General features: G+C 42.3%; 1 protein-coding gene across 3 annotated transcripts in view; it reads left to right on the top strand.

The window, feature by feature from the left end:
- Positions 1-25,729, top strand: part of RPS6KC1 (ribosomal protein S6 kinase C1) — a 153,720-nt gene that overhangs the window by 38,347 nt on the left and 89,644 nt on the right. For all 3 annotated transcript variants that reach the window (XR_012800890.1, XM_075595641.1, XM_075595643.1), the window contains exon 8: positions 24,507-24,622. Coding sequence is in view for 2 of the 3 variants with exons in the window: in XM_075595641.1 (XP_075451756.1) it covers positions 24,507-24,622 (116 nt within the window). In the remaining variant the exon portion in view is untranslated. The remainder of the gene's footprint in view (positions 1-24,506; positions 24,623-25,729) is intronic.

The raw sequence follows: 25,729 nt of genomic DNA, 5'->3' as shown, positions 1-25,729 counted from the left end.
GTTTAAGTTGGTTAGAAAGGAGACTGCTTTGAGCAGAGCATTGGAGGTGAGCAGCTGAGAAACAATTAAGGGCAGACGAGTGTTGATTCTGTGAAATCAAAGAATAAAATAATAATAATATTGGTTCGATAAAAGCAGATTTATTGATCACTTACAAGTGGCCAACAGGGAGCGTCAACATTAGACTCTGGTTTTGGTAATTTCTGAACAGGGCTTATTTACACAAATATGGGCATTTACATTGCCACATCAGCGATAGGTGATGCAGAGAATAGAAAAAAAATACAGATAATGCAAAAAAAATAATAATAATCATGAATCATATGTTTTCCTAATTTCAACACCCTATTTCTAAGAAAATTGAAACTTGTGGTTAGCCATTTTCTGATAAAAAAAACTTATCTTCATACTGCAGTAGACTTACACTCATGCACATCTCATGCCCCTCAACAGTGCAATGCAATATACAATAGTCTTGACTCCATTTTGTCTCTCTCCTCTCTCTCCTCTCTCCCTCTATCTCCCCCCCAATATCGACAATTCTTACAGGAAAGGCACAAACATTTGTAGAAATGAATAATGTAGTTCAAAAAACACCAGAAGAAACGTTTCTATGTTATTTAAATAGAGCCAATAGTGTACACAGAGCTTTACAAAATTATACAGGGAGAATGAAGTACAAACAATGGGAATAATAGCCACAGATAAATGATAACGTAAGGCAGAGGGATAGTCTTCCCCAAAGAGCTTACAATGTAAGTGGTATATTGGAAGACTTACAAACACAGTAGGAGTATTATTAGAAGGGCGGCCAGGAAGGTCAACTGCACCTGGAATCAACAGTGAAGCCATAAACAATTGGTGATAAATGACTCTTTAAGAGGCGAGTTTTGAGCTTGGATTGAAAAACGCGAAGGGCAGGTGCTTGCCGAATATTGAGTGGAAGAGTTCCATACTGTAGGTAGCAAAACCTGAAAAAAGTGCAAAAACCATACTGGATCAGCACTCAAAAAGTAAATCAACTAAAATGAAGGATTGGCGTTTTCCTTTGTGATCTCGCCAAGTTTTTTCTTTAGTGTATAAAAAAAAGCAGCAATCCAGAAAACATCAGCACACACAGAGAACGGAAACGTTAGCAGACACACATTGTTATATGTGCACAGTAGAGCAACGTTTCAAAGCCCTCTGGCCTCTTCGTCAGGCTTACCAGTATGAGTGCTGATCTAGGATGGTTTTTGCATAAGTTGTATGCATCTTGCGGTATACTGTAGGTGCAGGGTCATAGCTCCTCAAGCTGAATTCTAGTAGACGGGGGTGAGTGCTAGTTTATTATTATGTGTTTTTATGTAAAAAGTGCAGACATGAAACATCCTTGGGTTTGAGAGTAAAGGTGGGAAGAGAGATCAGGGTTGAGCGAGTAGAGCCTTAGGCCGCGGGCATGGTCAGCGCTTAGACGCTGAGCCACGCTTGCCAGTGAGCCGCTGCAGCCGCAATGAGAGCGGCTTTAGCAGGGGCTTGCGCACGCTTCCGCAGGTGTGCGGAGGCGTAGCCGCCCAATTTTAGTTTAAGCGCTCACTGGAGCGGAGGGACGGTCACGTGAGCGGTTCGCCCAATGAGGGCGAACCAGCTCCGTGACGTCACTGGCCCTCCCCCAGACACGCCCCTGGACGGCGTTGTAAGGCCAGGGAAAGCATCCACTTTCCCTCAGCTTCCGCACGGCTGGAGTCTCTATGGACTCAGCCTTAGAGGTAAGGAGGATAATGTCATTTATATAGACATTAATAGGAAGACAGCAGAGCGGTTTTAGGAGGTCAGAAGCAGATACGAGTCTAAAAGAGCCAAAGGTTGTTCTAGCTGCAGTATTTTGATTAGATTGTAAGGGAGAGACACGTGAGGCAGGAAGGCCACATAAAGAATGTTGCAGTAATCAATACGGGAGTGCGAGGGTCTATGAATAAGTGTGTTAGTGGTTGAGGAACAGAGAAAGGGGCGTATCTTTGCGATGGTGGCAGAGGAAGAAACGGGATACATTTAGTAAGAGAATTTATGAGGGGAGAAAGAGAGGAAACCTATAAGGTCTAAAAAGCTCTGGACACTATAATATTACCTATGAGAAACTTTAATGTTGATCCCCTAAAAGGTATCACAACCTACAACGAATCCCGAAATGAATGGCAAAGAGAGAAGCCACGCAATAAGTAGACAGATTGGCATATCTGGGTCTGAAGAACGGTATTATTCAGTGTTTCTGGGATCTCTGTCTACTTATTGCGTGCGGGTGAATGTGACAAAATATTGTGAGCACTCAGCCGCTGTTCTGCATGAAATTGATTTGTTCATTAGTAGAGCGTTGATGGGTAGCATACTTTAGTGCAGCTTGAAAGGGTGAGCATGCTGGTGCTATTGTAGTTTATGGCATTGTATCATTGTTGTATGAATACATTTCTCTAGGGTTAGTAGTAATTTTTTGGGAGCTTCGATGTTAAAATCCCATTAGAAATGTAATTCTTTTGCTTTCCACATGATGAACAATTGCTCCTGTAATTCCGTATTGTTTAAGCATCTATTAATTTATATAAACGGGAATACCTCATGAGTGCCACTAAATATTACACTTGCCACTCACCTTCTCAGAATAAAATGCTTATGGGTGACAGTTTTGTAGTACAGTGCAGTACAATGCTCCGTATCACTATATCCTCCAGCATACAGTATTCCACGGAGAAGTTAGTTCACTTTAAGATGAAATCCTTCATCTTTAGAGAATTCATAAATCCTATTTGCTTACTGGAGTCTCCCAAAAATGTCAATAGGTTGTATTGTCTACTCTAAAGCATGGTATATTTAATTAGCTTGCTTTATATCCTCCTTCCACTTTGTTCCCTGGAGAAAATCACTGAAGCATGTTATTGGTACATTTTTACGCAAAGGAATGATTTCTCCTGTGCCTGTAAATGTGTGTTAAGTTTGGTTACACAGGTAATTAAGTCCCTTTTTGAGTTTATGTTCTGTTTGCACCAACAGTAAATAAGGCCTCCGAAATAAGCACTTGCACTTTGCAGCAGCCACATCCTCATTTGCTTAAAAAGAGTTATAATTACAGTTGACGAAGCATGGCCCACCATAAAAATGCATTAGTTGGGCCTGACACATTAATTACCTGTTTTTGCAGATGTTTTTATGTATTGTTATGCGAACAGTTTACAAAATAATTGCAGGAAAGTCAAATGGAAAATAAACTAAGTGGGAGGTTTTTTCCCTTTTTTTTTTTTTTCTCTCTCCGCTTAAATATTTTCATTCATGCGAATGTGGACGAGACACAGCTGCCACTCGGCGGAGTAAATGCAGGGAGATGTAGGAGGAATCGCAAAGGTTTTTATTTTTTATTAGAGGGTCTTTTTCATGAGCGTTGTTGCATTTTTATGAGAGCTGCATAAATCGGGGCTGGGCAAGTCCAGTCATCAAGACCTCCCAACGGGTCAGGTTTTCAGGATATCCCTGCTTCAGCATAAGTAGCTCAAGTCTTTGACTGAGCCACTGATTGAACCCCCTGTCCTGAAGCAGGGATATCCTGAAAACCCGACATGTTGGGAGGTCTTAAGGACTGGAGTTGCCCAGCCCTGATCTAGATTGTGTTTGTTATTGAACCACCTGAGCTGAAGCAGGGATCTCCTGAAAACCTGACCAGTTGGGGGGACTGGAGTTGAGAACCCCTGTCATAAACGGTTCATCGTAGAGGCAAATTCAGACAGTCTAGCTCCTTTGGGTTTGCTTGAGAACTTGCTCTCCTTGGCATTACATTGGGTAAAAAGAGAATAAGTAGTAGCTGTGAATGCGGCAGTTTCAGGATGGCATTCTTCCTGACAATGCCACAACCCTTTCCCCTACTCGTTTTTTAATCTCCCTTTCCGATTTGGGGTAGTAGCTCCCAGTAGCAGAAGCGCATTACCTGATGCACGAAATGTAAAATGGGGGGACGGGGGGAAGTCAAACAATTTGAACAAAAATATCGTAAAATATATCATCACAATAATCAAATCTGTAAAAGGGAATACAACTCTCTCCCCATTCATAGACTCCCCATTGAATACCAGGGCTCCCATACCGTGTGACATTTTCTTGTGATATGTCTTACACAGGTTGTTAATCTCTCCATTGATTGAACCTGGTTTACTCTCTGTATGATCTCTCTCCTGGAGGGGGGTTGGGTCTTTTTGCAAGCCCCTGTGATTGCACATCTTGCCGCTGTCAAAATGTGTGATAATAATTTGCTCGTGTTTCGGTTTACATTTTCCAAGGGATTCCCCAGGACCTTTGTAAGTGGATCTAAAGGGATCCCTTAGCTCGATCATTTCTCTTATCAAATTCTGCACTATTACCCAAAATCTCTGTATTTTTCGGGCAAAACCACCAGATATGGGCCATATCGCCTACACCTCCACATCTTCTCCAACAATGGTTCATGGCCCCTGGGAAGATCTGCCTCAACCTTTGGAGGTGTAAGGTACCATGTCAAAATAATTTTATAAATATTCTCTCTTTGATATTGTGCATATAGATGTATTTTTTGCTTTTTCCTTTTTTTATTCGAGTTAAGTCCCTTTACATTTAGAGAGACTACTTTTATAGGTAATTAGTTATAGATTACATGTTAAGTCTAACTCTACTTATCGTCTTGTGTGAATTAAAGCGGGTCAGTGTCGTTACCTGGTCCCGATGATTTAATACGAACCTATTTAAGGGAACAGAGACCTCCCTGTTGATCTGTGGTGGTATTTAGGGGGGAAAAAGATTAGAGAAAATAGAACAAAAAAACGACGACAATATTAAAAGGATTATGGGAGGATTGGGGCTACTGTTTATCCTAAAACCTGTAAACTATTGGTCCCTCTCTGGACCAAAATAAAGGGCTAAAAAGTCCAAATGGGAGTAGGCACGTGCCTCGAGGTCTTTAGGGCACCCCAAACTCCGTTAATTAGGACTCCTTCTTACCCTTTCCTCCAAAGCTCTTATCTACTATATTCCTACCCTTCTTAACTAAAGAGACCGGAGAGCAAATATTTACCTGGAAACAGTGATTTGCCTCTTTCCTGTTCCTAGGTGCTCTCTGCTTCTCCCAGTGCTAATTGCATTCTTGACTTTTCTTGTACAAATAGTTTCTTCTCCTTTTCTAATTTATGGCGTTTTTTGTTTTTCTTATACTGACCTGGTCAGTCAAAGCTGGATTTCGTTCTTGCAGATTCTTGTGCTCTCTGTTCAGTCTCTATACCACTCCAGAACCTTTCATAGATATCCTTCCATATGCACACCTCTGTGTTGAAACGGCAAACCCCCACCCGAGAGGCTTGCAGCTCTGTGCGAAGGCTGTAAACCTCTCTCTGAGACTTCTAGGGCTGTGCCAAATTGGTCAATGAAACTCTCTGGTTCTTGGCAGTATCAGTGTATGACTTCCCCAGTTTATTTGACGTAATCAAGGTGACTCTCCAACTGTTGCCTTTCCTTCTCCAAAAATACACACTTGGCAATCGCTGCAGACAAGCACCACTGTAGCTCAGCCTTGGCTTCTTGCTCTTTATCCAATCGGCCCCAGAAACAATCGATCTCATCCCATGCAGATTGAAGAGCCTGTGCTAAGGCATATTTAGTTAGGATCAAGGCTTCATCTTTCTTTTGCCCAACCGTTGCATTTGCCACCACTCCCTGGACGATTCTGCTAGTGCATAAAATCAGAAATAGGGAAACCAAACACCCCAGAAAAAAACAGTGAAAAGTTAATTTGTCTTTAAAGCAGAACCCTTGAATTTAGCCATAGAGATATCAATCATAGTAAGGAAACCAGAGAAAGAGGAGCTTGCTTTTAAATTTGAGACTTAAGAATCATTAATGGAGGGAGTCGCATAGTACAGAAAAAACAATGGTAAGTACACTTATCTTTGAAATGGGAACCTGTGAGTCAGCAGTGGTCACACATGGCACTGCAGAGTTATCAGCAAAATACATGCTTGTGTCTGATATGGAGTCTCTAGGCCCAGCAGTGGTTACACCAAGCACTGCAGGGAAATCGGGGAAAGGCAAGCTTGTTTTTGACGTGGAAGTCTGAAAATCAGCAGTGGCCAGGTCCTGCAGAAAAAACAGGGAGGGGAAAGGCAAGCTGGTCTCTGAAGAGGGAGTCTTAGAACCAGCAGGGGTTAAATCGGGCATTGCAGAGCATTCAAAGAAAAGTACACTGGTCTTTGAAGCAACAGTTTTAGCATCAGCAATAGAGGTTTTAGACAAAATTATTGTACCTATCCTTACAGTGTGTGCCGGGAAAGGTTTGATCCTTGGGACCGGAAAAGCCATTTCACCTGGGATTCCCCACAGAAAGGAAAAGGACTTTTCTCCGGGACAAAAATCATCAAAAAGTCATAAGCTGCGCAGAAAAAATGAAGACACAAAAATTTGAGAATCTACAATAGGATTTTACAAACACAAAAAAGTACTTATCTTTTCCTCCCACAAAGAGGAAGGGTTTTTTCCTCAGGGCGATGCATGTGGGCTGCTGAGTCTGTTCCGGTGAGATCCAGGAGTGGCTTATGTTTTCCTGTCATGAACCCTGGGATGTCAGGTACAGGATGGACCTCTGTGAGTGATCGCGACAACGCCTATATGCTGCCTGCTACTGACCCCTAAGTGATAAAGAAAAAACAAGCGCAAATAACACCACTTTTAACAAAAAGAATAAAATATACTGCCCTTAGAAAGTGCAGCTCCCAGAACAGGATTCAAACCAAATCCGACCAGCAAACGAAGAAGAATATCAGGTGCGCAAATCTCATCAGGACATAGAGGGAATAAGTAGAAAACACCAAAATAGTGAAATATTGTCAAACACAACAGATGCAGTCAATGTTGAAGTTTCTATAGAATTTACACTCACGTGTTATACGTGAAACACAGGCGTTGTGGTTATTAGAAGTTACCAACTTATTGTGACCGAACAGATGCTCCAGATCAACATCATTATTATTCCATAGGCAGGAAGGGAAATCCACATACAAAAGGAAAAAGCAAAAATAGTATAGTATTGCTTTTTAATAGTAAAAAACACAAAGAAATACATTTACATAAGTGCCTTTGTGGTAAGCATTCAAACCACCCTGGGTCAGATGAACAGGTAGCACTCCACACAGCAACAGCTTGCTTCACGGCCGATTCAGCAATTGTTGAGCTGGGCGATGCAGTCCTCCACTTTGAATGTCACCAACCAGGTCACTCTGTAGGTTTTCAACTCCACCCTACGCGCGTTTCAACTCTAAAGTCTTCCTCAGGGGCTAATCTAACCTCCTATGCTATTTCCCTTCCTTAAATAGCCCGTCGCTTTCCGTTTCGAATTGCGACGCGCTACGTATGACGTCATTACGTCCGACGTCATTCATCACATCATCACGCATGCTCAGTGTCTAATCGCGCTCTAAACTTTATGTGCAGTAGCATTATTCATGCTGTAACACAGCCATCCTCACGTATATCCGCAACTTGGTGTGTATTTAAACAATTTACACACCTTAAAGATACATATCGCTAAAAAAACTTATATGTATCTAATACATGCCTGACATTTATATTATATTGCCAAATATAGCTAGTGTAACATTCAGTATCTATTACTTTATCATTAACAGTCCAACTGATTAACAACAAGCTCATCATATCACAGTTTAACAAATTAAACATAAATATGTCATACAATTTTTTATACAATTTACATAAACTGTTTCATATACACAATTTACATATCTACCAATGCTGTCTCTGTGTGCAAATATCACAAATTTATACATACAAACAGACAGAGCGGCAGTGGCAAAAAATGCACAATGTAATCTATCTTGGATATCCTATTCTAATCAAACTACACATATTTCTAATTATTTCAAATTGATCTCTTTTGGATGGATGTCTAAAATAAAAACAAGGAAACAATACATAAATAAAATATATTAAAACATATGTAAAATGTTTAAAAAGATAACAATAAACAAAATAAAACCAAGGAGAATTATAAATGATGAAGAATTGTAAATAATAAAAATCACAGATGTTCTAATGACATTAGACCAAGAAGGCATTTATGTCAAATTCGACATTTAAGCCTCTTGGTAGTAATGTTTTTAACTGATGAATCCAAAAGGATTCCCTAACTTCAGGCTCCTCCCCCCTTGCTCCCAACGAGGAACGGAGGGGAAGCGCGGCGAAGCCCTCCTGCCCCAGCCGACAACTCCACGCTCCTCCCCCCTCACTCCCAAAGAGGGACAGAGGGGAAGCGCTGCGCGGCCCTCCTGTCCCAGCCTGTCACTCTTGCCCCCCCTCCAACTTCCCGACCCCACCACCTGCCCCAGGCAGATGCCACGGAGATATGGAGAAATGGGTGTTCCAGAGATGGTGGAACCTCAATAATAAGTGTCCATAATCATTGAGCAGGACTAACGGGCAGAATGAGTGACGGAGTGGGTATAAATATAGACTGTGATGTGTGAGTCACTAAAACACTCGTCTCCTGAAGGTAACAAATAGGAGTGCTAAAAAGCACCCTAAAGTGACCTCATTGGAGTCCTCATGGTGTAGTAAATAGTACTCATCCATAAAAATCACAGTAAATAATGCAATAAATCTTACCCACTCCGTCTGTCCTTGAAAGTCCTGCTAGGTATATCCAGATGGCGTGCAGTCTGCAGTAAGTAGTATAGGACTAATAGAAAGAGCCCGTGATAAAGTCACGAGTGCCTTCAAAAGGGTACATTTTTGGTGCACATCACACTAACAATATTTTTATATTTTGTAATTATACAGTGAAAAATCAAGGTGAATCTAAATCTAAAGTGACAATAAAATATTAAAATAAACACGCGGTGCTATTAGCTGTTGGCCACTAGTATGTACCACTGGTAATTGTGACTTTACAACAGTGTGGGAAGTATCAAATTGCACCACTAATATTGTCCTCCTGCTATATACAATATAGTTGCTAGCACCACACATATATATCAGTTGTTGTCACTCATACAATGATGTCAAAAAGCCAGTACTGAGCATATTACAATAGTCAAGAAAATGACGCAATCAAGATTGTGGAGTCACACACAGAGTGGCCAGCATGCAGCATGAATTGAAATGGGAGGATGCATTTGAACGCCGTGGGAGTCCCTCAGCTGTTAGGCTATCATATGAACGCTGTTTGCTAACAAACAGCACAGCTCCAACATCGCTGTCAACTTGTACTGGGGGTCCCTATAACTAGTGATAAAGCGTGTGCATAATAAACAACCAGTTGTCATCCTCCTTCCTCATGCAGAGAATAAATGCAATAACATGCACTAAGCCTAGTAGCCGATGCTGTTAATGTGCATATATGGAGCTTACCCACACCACATATACTGGACCGGCTGTCTCTAATTCATTAGAAGACATATAACCACGGAGTGTGGGATCATACAACAATTGACCAGCATACAGCACGAATTGATTGAAGGAGGATGCATATAATACCATGGGAAACCCTCAGCTGTTAGGTTATCATATAAACGTTGTTTGCTAACAAACAACACAGCTCCAACATCGCTGTCAACTTGTACTGGGGGTCCCTATTTCTAGTGATATAACGTTGGTATAATGATCAACCAAATGGCATCCTCCTCGCCCATAAGAGCCAAAATCAATATCTTATACTTAGCTTAGTGATCAAGCCTTCTTAGCCGCATACAGACATCTCTGCTCAGACCCACAATCGCTCGACCGGCTGGGGCCCCAAGTGCATCCTCCCATTTCAATTCATGCTGCATGCTGGCCACTCTGTGTGTGACTCCACAATCTTGATTGCGTCATTTTCTTGACTATTGTAATATGCTCAGTACTGGCTTTTTGACATCATTGTATGAGTGACAACAACTGATATATATGTGTGGTGCTAGCAACTATATTGTATATAGCAGGAGGACAATATTAGTGGTGCAATTTGATACTTCCCACACTGTTGTAAAGTCACAATTACCAGTGGTACATACTAGTGGCCAACAGCTGATAGCACCGCGTGTTTATTTTAATATTTTATTGTCACTTTAGATTTAGATTCACCTTGATTTTTCACTGTATAATTACAAAATATAAAAATATTGTTAGTGTGATGTGCACCAAAAATGTACCCTTTTGAAGGCACTCGTGACTTTATCACGGGCTCTTTCTATTAGTCCTATTCTGTGATTTTGTACATTGGTTGCACTCATTTGTGTCAATCTTCAGACACTTGTCAAAAGCATAACAAAATTATAAAAAGTGAGCGGTGTGCTACGTTGTGTGTTTTATGTCTGCAGTAAGTAGTCCAGCGAGAGAAGAAAAAGGCGAAAACAGTGCCAGGGAGTCAGGCGGTGGAAGAATATAAAAATCTATTTATTCAGTAACACTCAACAAACATAACCCCAAAAGGGTGAAACAAAACTCCTACGCGTTTCGGACCCTATGGTAAGTCTCCCACCCACCCACCCACTCAGTCAATGTTACCCACTCAGTCAAAGTCACCCACTCAGTCAAAGTCCTGACTCACACACTTCCCCCCTCAGTCAGGTCAGCTGACAAATACACAGGGGGAATCACAGCTGGCAACAGGGGGGGGGGGGAAATCGGAGATGTGAACTGGGGGGGGCGGGACCAGAGCTGTGAACAGGGGGGTGAAGGGGGGGAGCGTATTGCTGTGAACGGGGGAGAAAGAGAGGGGGGAGACAGTGGAAGGGAGAGAGAGGGGGAGCCACAACATTAAATCCCGGGCAGCGCCGGGTATATCAGCTAGTGCCTATATATTTAAGATCTGAGGGGTCAGAACGATGACACTTTTTAAAATGAAGAGATACGTTATGGGTTTCTAGGCCAATGCCTATATTCCGTATATGTTCTAATATTCTAACCCTTAAAGGGCGAATGGTTCGCCCTACATACTGATATTCACAAGGGCAGATCTTCCAGAACATCTTCAAATAGTCTTTACGAAGGCTAGGAACCTAAAGGACAGTTTAGCACCAAGTGCTTTAAGGAAAGAATTAACAACTGGGAATGGGTCATGGATACATGATAAACCTGAAGGATTCTATAAGTGTGATAAATGTAAGGCCTGTAAATATGGGGTTAATAAAACAGATACTTTTATGTCAACCAATACAAACGAAGTTTTGAAAATTAAAAGTTTCATAAACTGTAAAAGTACCTACATTGTATATGTTCTGATCTGCCCTTAAAAAAATAAAAGAACAACAAAAACGCGCTAAGGACTCCCTTAGCCTAACGTTCATGCTCTTTAATCAAAGCATTCACTAAAGCAAATTAATAACGTTATTTCATAAAGTGACGAAAAAAGTTTGTGAATCACTTAGGATTTTCACATATTTCAAACCTAGAATGTTATTAGATCTTAATCCAAGTCCTAATGATAAATAAAGATATACGGATCAAACAAATGACAGAAAAACATGATACTTTTTCAACATTTATTTATCAACAAATGATTAAACATTCCATATCCATGTGTGAAAAAGTATGTGAACCTTTAAGATTCAGTACCTCTTGAGCAGCAATGACTTCAGCAAAGCATTTCCTGTAACTGCTGGTAAATCTCTCACATCAGTTTTGAGGAATGTTAGCCTATTCCTCCTTATAGAACTGCTTCAACTCAGTGACATGTGAGGGCTTCCTTAAATGGGCAGCTCGCTTCGGGTCCTGCCACAATATTTCAATGGGGTTTAGGTCCGGACTCTAACTAGGCCATTATAAAACGAGGAATTTCTTCTTCTGCAGTCATTCTTTTGTCAATCTGCTTGTATGCTTAGGCTGGGGCCATGGTGCCTTCGCCCACGCGGAGGCTGGGAAGTGACCTGCGTGAAGCGGGTGCTTTCCCTGGCTATAGGGCATGGACGCGATCACTGCCTTAAGGCAGTCTGATCGCACGGTCTGCGGCACCATGGCCCCAGCCTAAGGCTAAGGCCCGCTCCCTCAGTCAGCGCGCCCGCACTGCAGACAGGCGGGGCGCTGACAGACACAGACCGCGATATGCGGTCTGTAGGGAGCCGGGAGAGGGAGGGGGGCGGGCTCTGATCGTGGTGCCGTCCACCCCCCCCCCCACATACATACACACATACATACATACACACACACATACATACACACACACACACACACACTTTAATAACCCGCAGCTCCTTCCCTGCTCCCCGCCCAAGGCACCTCCCATCTAGCTCCTTTCCTCCCCATTGGCTGACTCGCGTACCACGTGACGCGTCAACGCCGAAAATCACTAGATTCTTGCAGTATCGGCCGGCTGACGCGTCACAGTACGTAGTCAGCCCTGCCGGAAGGAGGCAGCGGGGGCAGGGACCATTCGGGCAAGGGTCTGGTGGTTCGCGGCCGCACGCCCCGCCGGCCGCAGCGGGTTCGCAGGCTAAGGATGATTGTCTTGCTTCATGACCCACTTTCACGACAGTTTCAGCTCAGACGGATGGCTTGACATTCTCCTCTAGAATCTTCTGATACAGTGCAGAATTCATGGTTGTGTCAATGATGGCAAGCTGTCCAGGTCCTGAGGCAGCGCCAAACCATCACACTCCCACCACCATGCTTGACTGTTGGGATGAGGTTATTCTGTTCGAATTCAGTTTCGCTTTTCTCTGAAAATAACGTTTCCCGTTGAGGCCAAAAAGTTCCACCATCGACTCATCTGTCCAGAGAACGGCCTGCCAAAGTTGTATTTAGTCTAAGGACAAAGTATATTGAGGATTTGCTGTAGGTACTCTTCCCTCTGTGACAATGATTTGCTCAAATTAGCCTTTGTTAGTAATGCTCATTGTGTGCTGCTACATAAAGACCATTGTATGGCAGTAGTACAATGTACTACTTTATTTTATATGTATTGTTATTGGCACTGATGGTGGATGATGCATAGATCAGTTTGAGGTATATGTTCCTCTTTGTCATGAAGTGCAGTCGTAAAGCACAAGCCTTCCCTGAATGGGATATGTAGTGCATTTTCTCTTCTACACATTAAGAGAGAGGTTACAGTGAGTGCTGATCTCTGCGTTTTATACATTATTTATATATTACATCCATCCTTGACCTCCGCTTTATTTTGTGCGTTTGACTATGCCGTTTGTATACAGGTGTCTGACCGTAAGCTACAAGTGGTTTCCTCAGACAAATATGGCCATCTCTATTAGCTGCAGTAATGGTTTTTCTTCTAAATCATGTTTTCACTTGCGACTTCCAAACAAGAACTACGTTTGGCCTTTGTTAATGTCAACGTTTGTTTTATTCCCAGACTATGTCCTTTATCCATACATTGAGGTGGTAGAAAGTACATTTGAAAACTAAAATATCCACTAAGTACTTGATCATTCAAGTAGTTAAATTGCTGCACTTTTAAGGGAGAGAAAAAACATTGTATTGTATGTCTTTATTTGTATAGCGCCATTAATGTACATAGCGCTTCACAGTAGTAATACACGTGGTAATCATATAAATAATATAATATAAATAACAGGTCATGGGAATAAGTGCTTCAGACAAACGGAACATTTAGGAAGAGGAGTCCCTGCTCCGAGGAGCTTACAATCTAATTGGTGTGTAGGAGGAACGTACAGAAACAGTAGGAGGGCATTTTGGTAAGTGCTTATGCAGGGGACCAAGCTTTATGTATCATGTGTCTAGTAATATCTACGGTGCTACTTATATGCTTCTTTTTAAGCAAGTGTGTATTAAGGTGGGTCTTAAAGGTGGATAGAGTGGGTGCTAGTCGGGTATCGAGGGGAACGGCATTCCAGAGGTGTGAGACAGTCGGTGAGAAAGATTTAAGGCGGGAGAGTGCTTTAGATACAAAGGGGGTTGAGAGAAGACATCCTTGAGCAGAACGCAAGACTCGGATGGTGCATGACGAGAAGTTAGGGATGAGATGTAAGGAGGGGCAGAAGTGTGTAAAGCTTTAAAAGTGAGGAGGAGAATTGCATGTGTGATACAGGATTTGATTGAAAGCCAGGAGAGCGATTTCAGCAGGGGAGATGCGGAGACAGATTTAGGAAAGAGTAGTGTGATTCTGGCACTGGTTATCTGGTTTAGGATAGATTGTAGGGAAAACAGGTGAGAGGCAGGAAGGCCGGACAACAGGAGGTTACAGTAGTCGAGACGGGAGAGAATGAGGGCCTGAGTCAGAGTTTTAGCAGTCGAGTAACAGAGGAAAGGGCGTATCTTTGTGATATTGCGGAGGAAAAAGCGACAAGTTTTAGAAACGTTTTGAATGTGAGAGGAGAATGTGAGAGAGGAGTCAAGTGTGACCTCTCGGCAGCATGGTTGGGGCTACTGGGTGAATGATGGTACTTCCACCAGTAATGTGGAAGGTGGTAGTAAGGCCAGGTTTGGGAGGCAGTATATGGAGCTCTGTTTTTGCCATGTTAAGTTTGTCGGCGGAGGGCCATCCAGGATGATATCGCAGAGAGACATTCAGAAACTTTGGTCTGTACAGCAGGTGTAAGGTCAGGGGTTGAAAAGCAAATTTGTGTGTCGTCAGCATAGAGGTGATATTTAAACCCAAGGGATGTGATTAGGTCACCTAGAGAAAGTGTGTACAGAGAAAAGAGAAGAGGTCCCAGGACAGAACCCTGTGGGACCCCCACAGAGAGATCTATGGAGGAGGAGAAGGTGTTAGCAGAAGAGACACTGAAAGTACGATAGGAGAGGTAAGAGGAGATGCAGGATAGAGCTTTGTTACGAATACCAAGAGTATGGAGAATGTGGAGGAAAAGAGGGTGGTCCACGGTGTCAAATGCTGCAGAGAGGTCGAATAATATGAACAGAGTGTAATGACCTTTGTCTTTGGCAGCATGGAGGTCATTAGTTATTTTAGTGAGGGCTGTTTCAGTCAAGTGAGCAGTGCGGAAGCCAGATTTGTAGAGGGTCTAGGAGAGAATGGGTGTTGAGAAAGTGGAGCAAGCGAGAGAATACAAGACGTTCAAGGAGTTTGGAGACAAAAGGCAGGACACCGGTCGATAGTTAGAAAGACAGGTAGGGTCATGCTTGCTTTTTTTGAGTAATGGTATAACGGTTGCATGTTTAAAGGAGGAAGGAAAGGTACCAGAATAGAGGGAGGTGTTAAATATGTGTGTGAGCATAGGGGTTATAGTATGCACAAGATGTTTTAGGAGATGGAAGGGAATGGGGTCAAGAGGGCAAGTGGTAGAGGGAGAAGATGAGATCAGTAGTGATACATCCTCCTCTGTGGCAGCGGAAAAAGAGTCAAGGAAGGCAGTAGGAGAGTTAGGAAGCAGTGCATGATGAGAGGAGGAAACAGAGGGGATGTTCTGGCAAGTGGATTCCACCTTTTCCTTGAAATAGTCAGCAACGTCCTGAGGTGAAATGGAGGAAGAAGAGGCAGCTGGGGGTGGTTTGAGTAGAGAGTCAAAGACAGAGAAGAGTTGGCATGGGTTAGACTTGTGTGTTTTGATAAGTAAAGTAGGTTTGTTTAGCCTGAGAGAGGGCAGAGTTGAAACAGGATAGCATAAATTTGTAGTGAAGGAAGTCTGCGAGCGTGTGAGATTTCCTCCAGAGGCGTTCATGCAGTGATCATATTTAATACAGCTAAACCCCGTTATAACGCGGTCCTCGGGGTCCACCCCGAGACCACCGCGTTACTAACGGGGTCGCGCTAATTTAAAAAAAAAAAAAATGGCCGCCGCATCAGTGTTTTTACCCGCGGTCCCGGCTTCCCCCTGCCACGCGTGACAGGAGATGGGAGGGGGGATTCCCCTCCGGTCCGGCTCCCCCTGCCACCGCGTGACAGGAGATGGGAGGGGGGATTCCCCTCCGGTTCCGGCTCCCCCTGCCACCGCGTGACAGGAGATGGGAGGGGGGATTCCCCTCCGGTCCGGCTCCCCCTGCCACCGCGTGACAGGAGATGGGAGGGGGGATTCCCCTCCGGTCCGGCTCCCCCTGCCACCGCGTGACAGGAGATGGGAGGGGTGATTCCCCTCCGGTCCGGCTCCCCCCGCCGCAGCACAGGGCCCTCGCGCCGCAATACAGGGCCCCCTGGCCCTGCCGTAGCGCAGGGTCGTCCTGCCCTCCCCCCCCCCATACCCCCCCGCGCTGCACCGGGCCATCCCACCAGCCCCCGCAGCATCGGGGGCCCCCGCAGCAGCCATCATCCCCCTCCACCGCAGCACCACCCCCACCCTGCAGCCACATGCCTCAAAAATCATCCCCAAGGTAAGGTAAGGCTGATTTATGTATAAGTGTAGTGTGTGTGTGTGTGTGTGTGTGTGTGTGTGTGTGTCAGTGTGAGCAGTGTGTGTGCAGTGTGCAATGAGCAGTGTGTCAGTGTGTGCAGTGTGAGCAATGAGCAGTGTGTCAGTGTGTGCAGTGTGAGCAGTGTGTCAGTGTGTGTCAGTGTGTGTGCAGTGTGAGCAGTGTGAGCAGTGTGTGTGCAGTGTGAGCAATGAGCAGTGTGTCAGTGTGTGCAGTGTGAGCAATGAGCAGTGTGTGTGCAGTGTGCAGTGTGTGTGCAGTGTGAGCAGTGTGTGCAGTGTGAGCAATGAGCAGTGTGTGTCAGTGTGAGCAGTGTGTGTGCAGTGTGAGCAATGAGCAGTGTGTCAGTGTGTGCAGTGTGAGCAATGAGCAGTGTGTGAGCAGTGTGTGCAGTGTGTGCAGTGTGAGCAATGAGCAGTGTGTGTCAGTGTGAGCAGTGTGTGTGCAGTGTGAGCAATGAGCAGTGTGTCAGTGTGTGCAGTGTGAGCAATGAGCAGTGTGTGTGCAGTGTGCAGTGTGCAGTGTGTGTCAGTGTGAGCAGTGTGTGTGCAGTGTGTCAGTGTGTGCAGTGTGTGTCAGTGTGAGCAGTGTGTGTGCAGTGTGAGCAGTGTGTCAGTGTGTGTGCAGTGTGAGGTGTGTGCAGTGTGAGGTGTGTGCAGTGTGAGCAATGAGCAGTGTGTGTGCAGTGTGCAGTGTGTGTCAGTGTGACAGTGTGTGTGCAGTGTGAGCAGTGTGTGTGTAGTGTGCAGTGTGTGTGCAGTGTGTGTGCAGTGTGTCAGTGTGTGCAATGAGCAGTGTGTGTGCAGTGTGCAGTGTGTGTGCAGTGTGTGTGTCAGTGTGTGCAGTGTGAGCAGTGTGCAGTGTGTGTGCAGTGTGAGCAATGAGCAGTGTGTGTGCAGTGAGTGTGTGCAGTGTGTGCAGTGTGTGCAGTGTGTGCAGTGTGTGCAGTGTGCAAAAAAAAAAAAAAAATTATAACCGAATCGCGGTATAGCGAGGCGTGTTATAACGGGGTTTAGCTGTATGTACTTTTATATATACTTTTATGTATATTATTTGTTATTTATATGATTGTCATGTATTACTACTGTGAAGCGCTATGTACATTAATGGCGCTATATAAATAAAGACATACAATACAATAGTACAGGGACTCTTGGCAGAAGTGGACATTACTCTGGGAATCATTAGGAGCATAAATATTTCAGACAAGATTTCTCAAAAATGTATTTCTGATGCTAGATATAGCCTCCCTGCGCTCTTTGATAGTTGCAGGAGATTTCAGTATGGTACAATACCCAGACGGTAGAGGACGTTCTGCACAGACTTATAGACTGGTGAAAAACTTTAGAGACATAATGTGAGAATACTCCTTGGTAGATGCATGGAGGACTCAACATCGGGGCCAGAGGGACTATACTTTCTACTCTGTAACACATAACTCATATTCAAAAATCAACCATGGTTTTTGTGTCCCCGGATGTTCTTCAGGGGATTTCGCAGACACTTATTGGCCCAATCACATGGTCAGATCACGCCCCAACAGAGGTCCTCAAAAAAACCTTCTTGGCACCAAGGGGTAACCAAAATGTATACTTAATGACGCTCTACTAAACTTCCCTGAGATTGAGACTAGAGTAAAAGGATTTTTAGAGAAATTCTTCAATCTGAATGAGGGCACAATTGAATCATGTGCAACCCTTTGGGAAGCACATAAAGCAATTATTAGGGGAACAATCATCTCTATAGCATCTCATAGAAATCACCCTAAATTGCAACTATACAAAGATCTGGAAGGCAAAATATCATCACTAGAAAATGAACATAAAACATCTTCCTCTAAAAAGATATTTAAATTGCTTCTAAAAGCTAGAAATTATCTAAAATAAGTGTATTTGGAAAATACGGGGGAAAAAAATCTTGGATGGACCAAACAGCTGTTTTATGACAAAGATAATAAGGCTGATCGTATACTTGCAAGCAAACTGAGATGAGTTAAGACAAGAACTCCAATAAATGCAATTAAACTTAAAACCGGAGAAATTACATATAAAACCCCTAAAATAACGAAGGAATTTTATGAGATCAACTCCAGCCTGTACAATCTAAAAGATAATACTGTATCACTCAAAATGAGGAGATCCTGTCTTGTAAGGAGTGATACTGTAAATTCTTAGACCAATGTAATTTGACCAATCTATCAGGAGAAGATTTAATGTTATTAAATAAAAAATAAATAAATAAGTAAAGAAGAACTAATGGAAGCAGTCCAAGTTTTAAAAACCAATAAAACCCCATTTCCCGCTGGATTCACTAACCTATATTATATATTTTTTTAATCAAAATACTATCCCCCCATTTGTTACGTCTTTATCATTCTTTTATGGATGGGAACCAGATCCCAGCACAAATGGCTAGCGCCAATATAGCAGTCATACATAAAGAGGGGAGAGACTCTGTCATGCTAACGCCCAATCTTCCTCCTAAACACAGATCTTAAGCTGTATAGCAAGATCTTGGCCAATTGATTGAACTCTATCCTGGCAAAAATAATCCACATAGACCAAGTAGGCTTCATAAGTGAACGACAGGCATCTGACAACACCAGAAAGATCATTAACATTGTCAACCACATAAACCTCTAGAAAGATAAGGCGATCCTATTATGTTTTTTACACTGAGAAAGCTTTCGATAGGATTAGTTGGCCATTCCTTAATAAGACTCCATCAGCATTTGGTTTCTCGGGCCCATATCTGAGAGGAATCCAAGCACTGTAAGAATGCCCCTCAGCCACGTTAAAACTCTCCGGAGGAAATCTAAACAAGAGGCAATGAATTTGACCCTTCCAAAATCAGAAGAGAAACGCCTACAATTACATTTTAACTACAGATGGAGAGGTGCGCAGATTAAATATCTGGGCAACTTTCTGTCAAAAAACTATTAAAATAAATTGTAGAAAACTTTCAAAAATGACTTGCTAGAATTAAAAAAGACCTCCAAGAATGGAATAAGTATCAAATACCTCGGTTGGGGTGAATCACTGCAGTTAAGATGAATGTCCTACGAAAATTCCTCTACCATTTCCAAACACGCCCAATAGAAATCTCATCTAGCTATTTTAAGGACGTACAGAACTGTATACTTCAGTTTATTTTGGGGGAAAAAGGCCAACAGCCCCAAGATCAGTCATGCATTCCTCAAAAAAGGAAAGGATCGTCGTGCCCGATATTAAAAAAAAAAAAAAAAAAAAAAAAAAAGTACTTCTTTGCTTGCCATGTAAAACAAATAACATCCTGGCATTCCCCTACTAAAAGATACTGTTGGGTGAATATTGAGGCAGTTCTGGTAGTCTCGGTCTCCATGCCAGCCCTAATATGGGTAGAAAGGGAGGAAGCAAAGAAAATCATGCAAAACCTTCAGACAGAGGTAATCTCACAAAAAATTTGGCATCTTACCAAAACCAATATCGGACTAATCGAAAACCCATTGAGGCTGATTCGTCTGGTGAACAAACGAGGATTCTCCCATGTTATAGCTTAGGTCAATTTGAGGGATGGCAAGAAAGGAATATCATGGATCTTGGGCACATGCTATCGAACAATCAAATTATGACATTTAAGGAGATCAAAGCAAAGTATTCCCTGCCCTATGAAGATTTATATAAGTATCTTCAGGCCAGACCTTTGTTAAGCATTCTTCTCCAGGTAATTCGTTCCCACCTCCTACAGTATTTGAAAATCTACGTAGAAATAGTTTCTATCTGGAAAAACGTTCAATTATTTATCAGAAACTAGACCAACGGGGGTCAATGCCTGACCATAACTACATGACAAAATGGAAACACGACCTAAATACGGAAATAACACGGGAGGACATTTGGGAAATGGCCTCCAAAACATCCATATGCACCACTACAAAAGAGAACATATATAAGATCCTTTTCAGATGGTACCTGACCCCCAAAATATTAAATATAATCTTCCTAGGAGCTTCCAATATGTGCTGGAGAAACTGCGCCCAGGCGGGTGACTTGGTTCACATTTGGTGGTTGAGTCCAAAGGCCCAACGGTTTTGGAAAATGATACAAAAATGAATAGAAGAAACAATAGAAGTTACTATACCATGGGATTAGTTGATAATTGCTCTGGCCAAACCAATGGAAAATATGAGTATTTCAAACAAAAAACGTACATCCCATATCCTGACAGCAGCGAGTTGCACAATCTCCGCTGCCTGGAAAAAACTGAATACCTCTTCAAAAATTATGGTTAAAAAAAGAATAGGGGACATTATGATGATGGAAAAACTCCCAGACTTCCTAATACATAGAGAACCAGCTTTCCATAAGGTCTGGGACCCCTGGATCAACAATTATAATAGGGGAATATGTGTTTCTTATTTTCCTTTCTTTTTTTAGATGTATTGTATAAACTGTCTGTTAATAGAACGTTCACAAAATATGTTTCCAAAAGTAAGGTGAAATATAATCATTATAATGTTTACCTGTTAAGATGTCCTTAGGAATGTCCAAGCATTGTTAGCAATCTCATGTGTAACCTTTGCAAGGTAAATGTCACCCGCCCACCCCAAACACAAAAATGTAATCAAAAAATATTTGTGCCAAAAAAAAAAAGAAATTAAAAGATGCTTTAAAATTAATTAAAAATTGCATTAAGTTGCATTTAAAAAAACAAAAACAAACAGTCACTATTAACTAATATTACAGAACTGATTTTGTTAAAAAAAATAATAAAAATAAAACAACCCCCATAAGATTTTATATGTTTTGCTGCTTTATCTATATAATTTGTCATATTGGATGCAGCCCTGGGGCACTCTGCATTTTGGGTAGTATGATTTCATAGTGAATGCCCCCCTCGTTATGCCATTTTTGATGAACTTTAATTAATTAAAATAGCACCCATATAGGAAGTTACCCCATTTCCGCCATGTTGCGTGCCCTGTGAAGCAGGGTTTTCTCTGATCGATCACGGAAGAACAGAGCGATCGGCAGATTAGGTAATTGCATTGCCGTAAAGGCAAGGAACGTCTGCATTTATTGAAACAGGAAACTGTGAGAATTTCAGAATGGAGGCTGTTGACAAAAAAGTTGCCAGCCAAACCGTTTCAGAATTCATGTTGGCTGTTAGGGGATTTTAGAGTGTGTCATAAATTAAATGTGTTGGGAAATGGACACAGCAGAAGCAATTTTAATTGAGACACAACTAAACTGATTTTCAGGTGAGGCATGGAACTTTCTGAATATTAACTATTTGTGGTCTTTTTACAACGGAGAGGGTTTGCTAAAGTCAGTCAAAGTCTCTATACATCTAAATTACCTTGCCCAGTATACATTAGAAACTGAAGGCTATCCATTACGTTTTTTTTCTCAGTGGCAGCTGCTGATGTATATAAAGTGCCTTGGTGAAGAGAAATTTAAAAAAAGTACTGAAAGACATATACTGATTAGGTAAAAACGAGAGAATAAAATGTATATTTTGAGATTGTCCCTCAAACCCGTGCACTGTTCTACACTTTAAAATGAAGGCGTTAATTGGTTCAGTAACCAAAGTAATGCAAGTTCCTTTCCCTATTTTATTCAGATCTATTTCTAGAGATCTAGATTCTTCCAATGTTAGTTGGAACTCTGTCCTGCCTGTACACTGGTAAGTGATGGATGGATTCATGCATTGGTTGGTCAGCATCTGGTTATCATATAGTTCCCAAAAGCTGCTATTATCCATCTGCCCTGCAAAGCCTGCCTGCTGCCATTCAATATCTAGTATCTTGGGGACTGTGCGATTAGCAAGTCAATGTGCAGTGCTTGGCTTACACATTTGTCCTTCCCTTTTGGGAACTCCAGAGCAGAGACCTTCAAAGAACGTGTTCCCCTGGCCATAATATCTAAACATCTACTGACAGCGTTCTATATGTGCAACATTTCTTACTGAAGCACATTTGCTTGTTTTCCCTCCTCAGATCTCAAAGGCAATTTTGCTAAAACGTAATAAATGAAGCATGAGTGAAGTGTGTCAGATTTGCAGAAAACATCTTGTGCCAATTTGTTTTTAAGTAAGCGTAACCTTGCTTGTTTACCTATACAGGCAGTCCTCGGTTATCCGACACAATGCGTTACTCAAAATGGCGTTGGATAGCGAAACGTTGTAAAGCGAAACACGTTTTCCCATAGGAACACTGTTTAAATGAAAGGTTCTGTTCCTGAAGACATTTTTAATGCAAAATATTTTACGCAGACAATAAGATATGCAGCACACACATAAATTATATAGTGCATATACTGTATTATATATATAATAATATATAATATAATATAAATATATAATATCTTATATAGTATAATATATATATACTATATACACAAACAACTTTGCAAAGCGTCGTAAGAGCGTTGGTTAAGCCGTTTTGGCGTTGTAAAAATGAACATAGGTATGCATTGCATAGCGTTGGATAAGCCATTCGTTGTAAAACGAAGCGTTGTAAAACGAGGACTGCCTGTATTTGAGATGGTGTTGCTTTTACATAAAATGTTGTCGCTGTATTACTTTATGTTTGCGTGTATTCAGAGGTCCGTTATGCAGTACATCATATTTAATCTTTAAAGGGGTGAAAGGTTTTTCACCTGTTACATCAGCCAATGAGTAGAAAATGATGGCGCACAATCTACCATGAAAGTGTTTGTGGAAATATTTAGGAAACAATGTCCTATTAAAATGAGATTCCTGCAGAAATATTATGTTAGCTGACTTGCCGGCACTTCTTAGGACTATTAAAGCCCTTGACATTATGAGAGATTACCTTAATGGAAGACATGAGAAAGGAACTAGCTTGAGAAATAAAATGTTTGTAACGTGCCTATGAGAGAGTGCGGAAGGGGTAGTGCGGAGGTGTTGGAATAGAAGACTGGGAGAAGGGGACAAGGAAACATGCAGATTCTACAAAATATATTCCACAGATAAAACACAAAGGAACCCAGGTGAATATCACTACCTGGGCCTAGAGGCACTGTGGCCTTCACCAAAAACATTTGCATTGCCTATAAACTTGCCCTTGCAGGGGATACTAAGTCCCGAGGGCACCAGTCTAGACACCCGCAGCGTCAACTGGGAAGAAACTTTATTAACGTTAACTAAATGCTTTGTGTTATAGTCACAACTACCCAATTTATAACATTTTGCATATGACATATAAACCACAACTGCTATATTTGGGGCGGATGTGGGACGGATCATTTTAGGGACTCCGCGAATGTGTATGTTGTTCTTATGGGCGTAGTTGTCCTGATGATCTTGGCATTTTTCAATCTTGTCCACTCTTGTGTTCAAACGGTTCAGCCCTTGGGCAGTGTCCTCTTGAGTGGCGACCACGTCTGACACGTTTGAAGGTCGTTGGTGCGTTCTTGCAGCTTAGCCAGGCCCCCCTTTTATGTCCTTCACAGCACTTTGGACGTCTGCTTGGAAGGCATTTTTTTAGCTTCTATCTCCCAATTCCTTTCCCCCTAACAATTACACCTCCACCTTCACCACTACAGTCCCTGATATTTCCTCGCCCCCCGTCCGCCTCCCCTTCCCATACATTATGCCTGACTGACTACTTCATATCCTCGTAGGACTTTCCCCACTACAGAACACTGCAGTCTTTAGGCAGGGAGAAACAGACACCAATATATTCTTTGGACATTCTGGAAGTATACTGTAGGCAGGCAAGAAGCAGGAGACGCATGCAAACATTGATGGTCTACCACCTCAGTGAGGATGTTGTGCATAACATGCCAAAGTAAATGTTACAGTGTGAAATAATTTCAAGTCCTTTATGAAAGAATGACAAATCCAATCAGTGGGATTCTAGAAGTTTGTGCACAATTACAGGTTGTGGGGAGAACATAATGTGTGTCTCTAAAATATAGTGATGTCTGGTGTTGGTAGGACTGTATCGTTCACATTCTAAGCAAGCATTGTACCGTTAAACTTTCCAGGTGGATTAGAAGCATAAAGTGACCCACTGTGAGTGCTCCTTTGCATGTCATTACCCAGAATCCCTGGCTGCAGTGGAAGCATTGTATGCCGAGTGACTATGGGGAAAAAGCAGGTTTGGGGACATGTATGGGCTCATAAGTGTTTTTGTTATATCTTTACAGATACTACTCAATAAGTATTAACCAATTTCCTCCCGTTCTTTGGTGTAGGCGAGTCTAGTCCAACACGCCGGGAAGCTGTAAAGAAAAAGACTGCAGAGTATCTGATGCGTGCCGAAAGAATCTCTAGCTTATGTTGTAAACCATCAGAGGAGAGAGCCTGTGCTGTGAGTATCCTTTTTAGCCACTTGTTCGTAATGCAAGTCTCTAAACAAATCTTACCTGCCATTTTAAGAGCTTCCAAACGTGTTTGTTGTAGCAGTTATGACAATAAACCGCTTCAACATTTGGTTTTAGCCTAGATTAATCAACTGCCCGGTTTGTTTCTCAAAGTCAAGAAACTAGGTTGGTTCAATTGAAGACTGAGGATGCAAAGAACAAACGTGTTACAAAGCTCAGTGCAATTGTAGGTGAAAGACCATGTCCAGCAGATATGTTTGCTTACACCAAGCTTGTTTGGATTGCCCCATGAACGGTCCACATTGTTGAAGGTATTGCAAAGATTCCATTAAGCACTTATGCAGTTAGCATTGATCAAGTTCCGATACCTGTTTTCAGAGCTTCATGAAACTCCACCTCCATCAGAGCTTCATGAATCTCCATCTGCCTCCACCGTGTTTTACAGATGATGTGGTATGCTTCGGATCATGAGGTGTTCCAAGCCTTCTCCATACTTTTTTCTTCCCACCATTCTGGTACAGGTTGATCTTAGTTTCATCTGTTCAAAGAATGCTGTTCCAGAACTGGGCTGGCTTTTTTAGATATTGTTTGGCAAAGTCTTATCTGGCCTTTCTATTCTTGAGGCTTATGAATGGTTTGCACCTTGTGGTGAACTCTCTGTATTTGCTCTCGTGAAGTATTCTCTTTATGGCAGACTTGGATAATGATATGCCTACCTCCTGGAGAGTGTTCTTGACTTGGCTGGATGTTGTGAAGGGGTTTTTCTTTACCATGGAAAGGATCCTACGATCATCCACCACTTTTGTCTTCCGTGGACATCCAGGCCTTTTTGTGTTGCAGAGCTTACCAGTGCGTTTTTTTTTCTCAGAATGTCCCAAACTGTTGATTTGGTCACTCGTAATGTTCTTGCTATCTCTCTGATGGATTTTCTTTTTTTTTGCAGCCTAAGGATGCCCTGTTTCACTTGCATTGAGAGCTCCTTTGACCACATGTTGTGGGTTCACAGCAAAGCTTCCAAATGCGAATGCCAAACCTGGAATCAAGTCCAGAACTTTTACCTGCTTAATTGATGATAACGAAGGAATAGCCCACAC

Source organism: Ascaphus truei, chromosome 4 (assembly GCF_040206685.1).
Source record: "Ascaphus truei isolate aAscTru1 chromosome 4, aAscTru1.hap1, whole genome shotgun sequence".
Classification (NCBI taxonomy): Eukaryota; Metazoa; Chordata; class Amphibia; order Anura; family Ascaphidae; genus Ascaphus; species Ascaphus truei.
The sequence above is the reverse complement of the archived record's forward strand: the minus strand, read 5'-3'. Positions and strand labels throughout refer to the sequence as shown.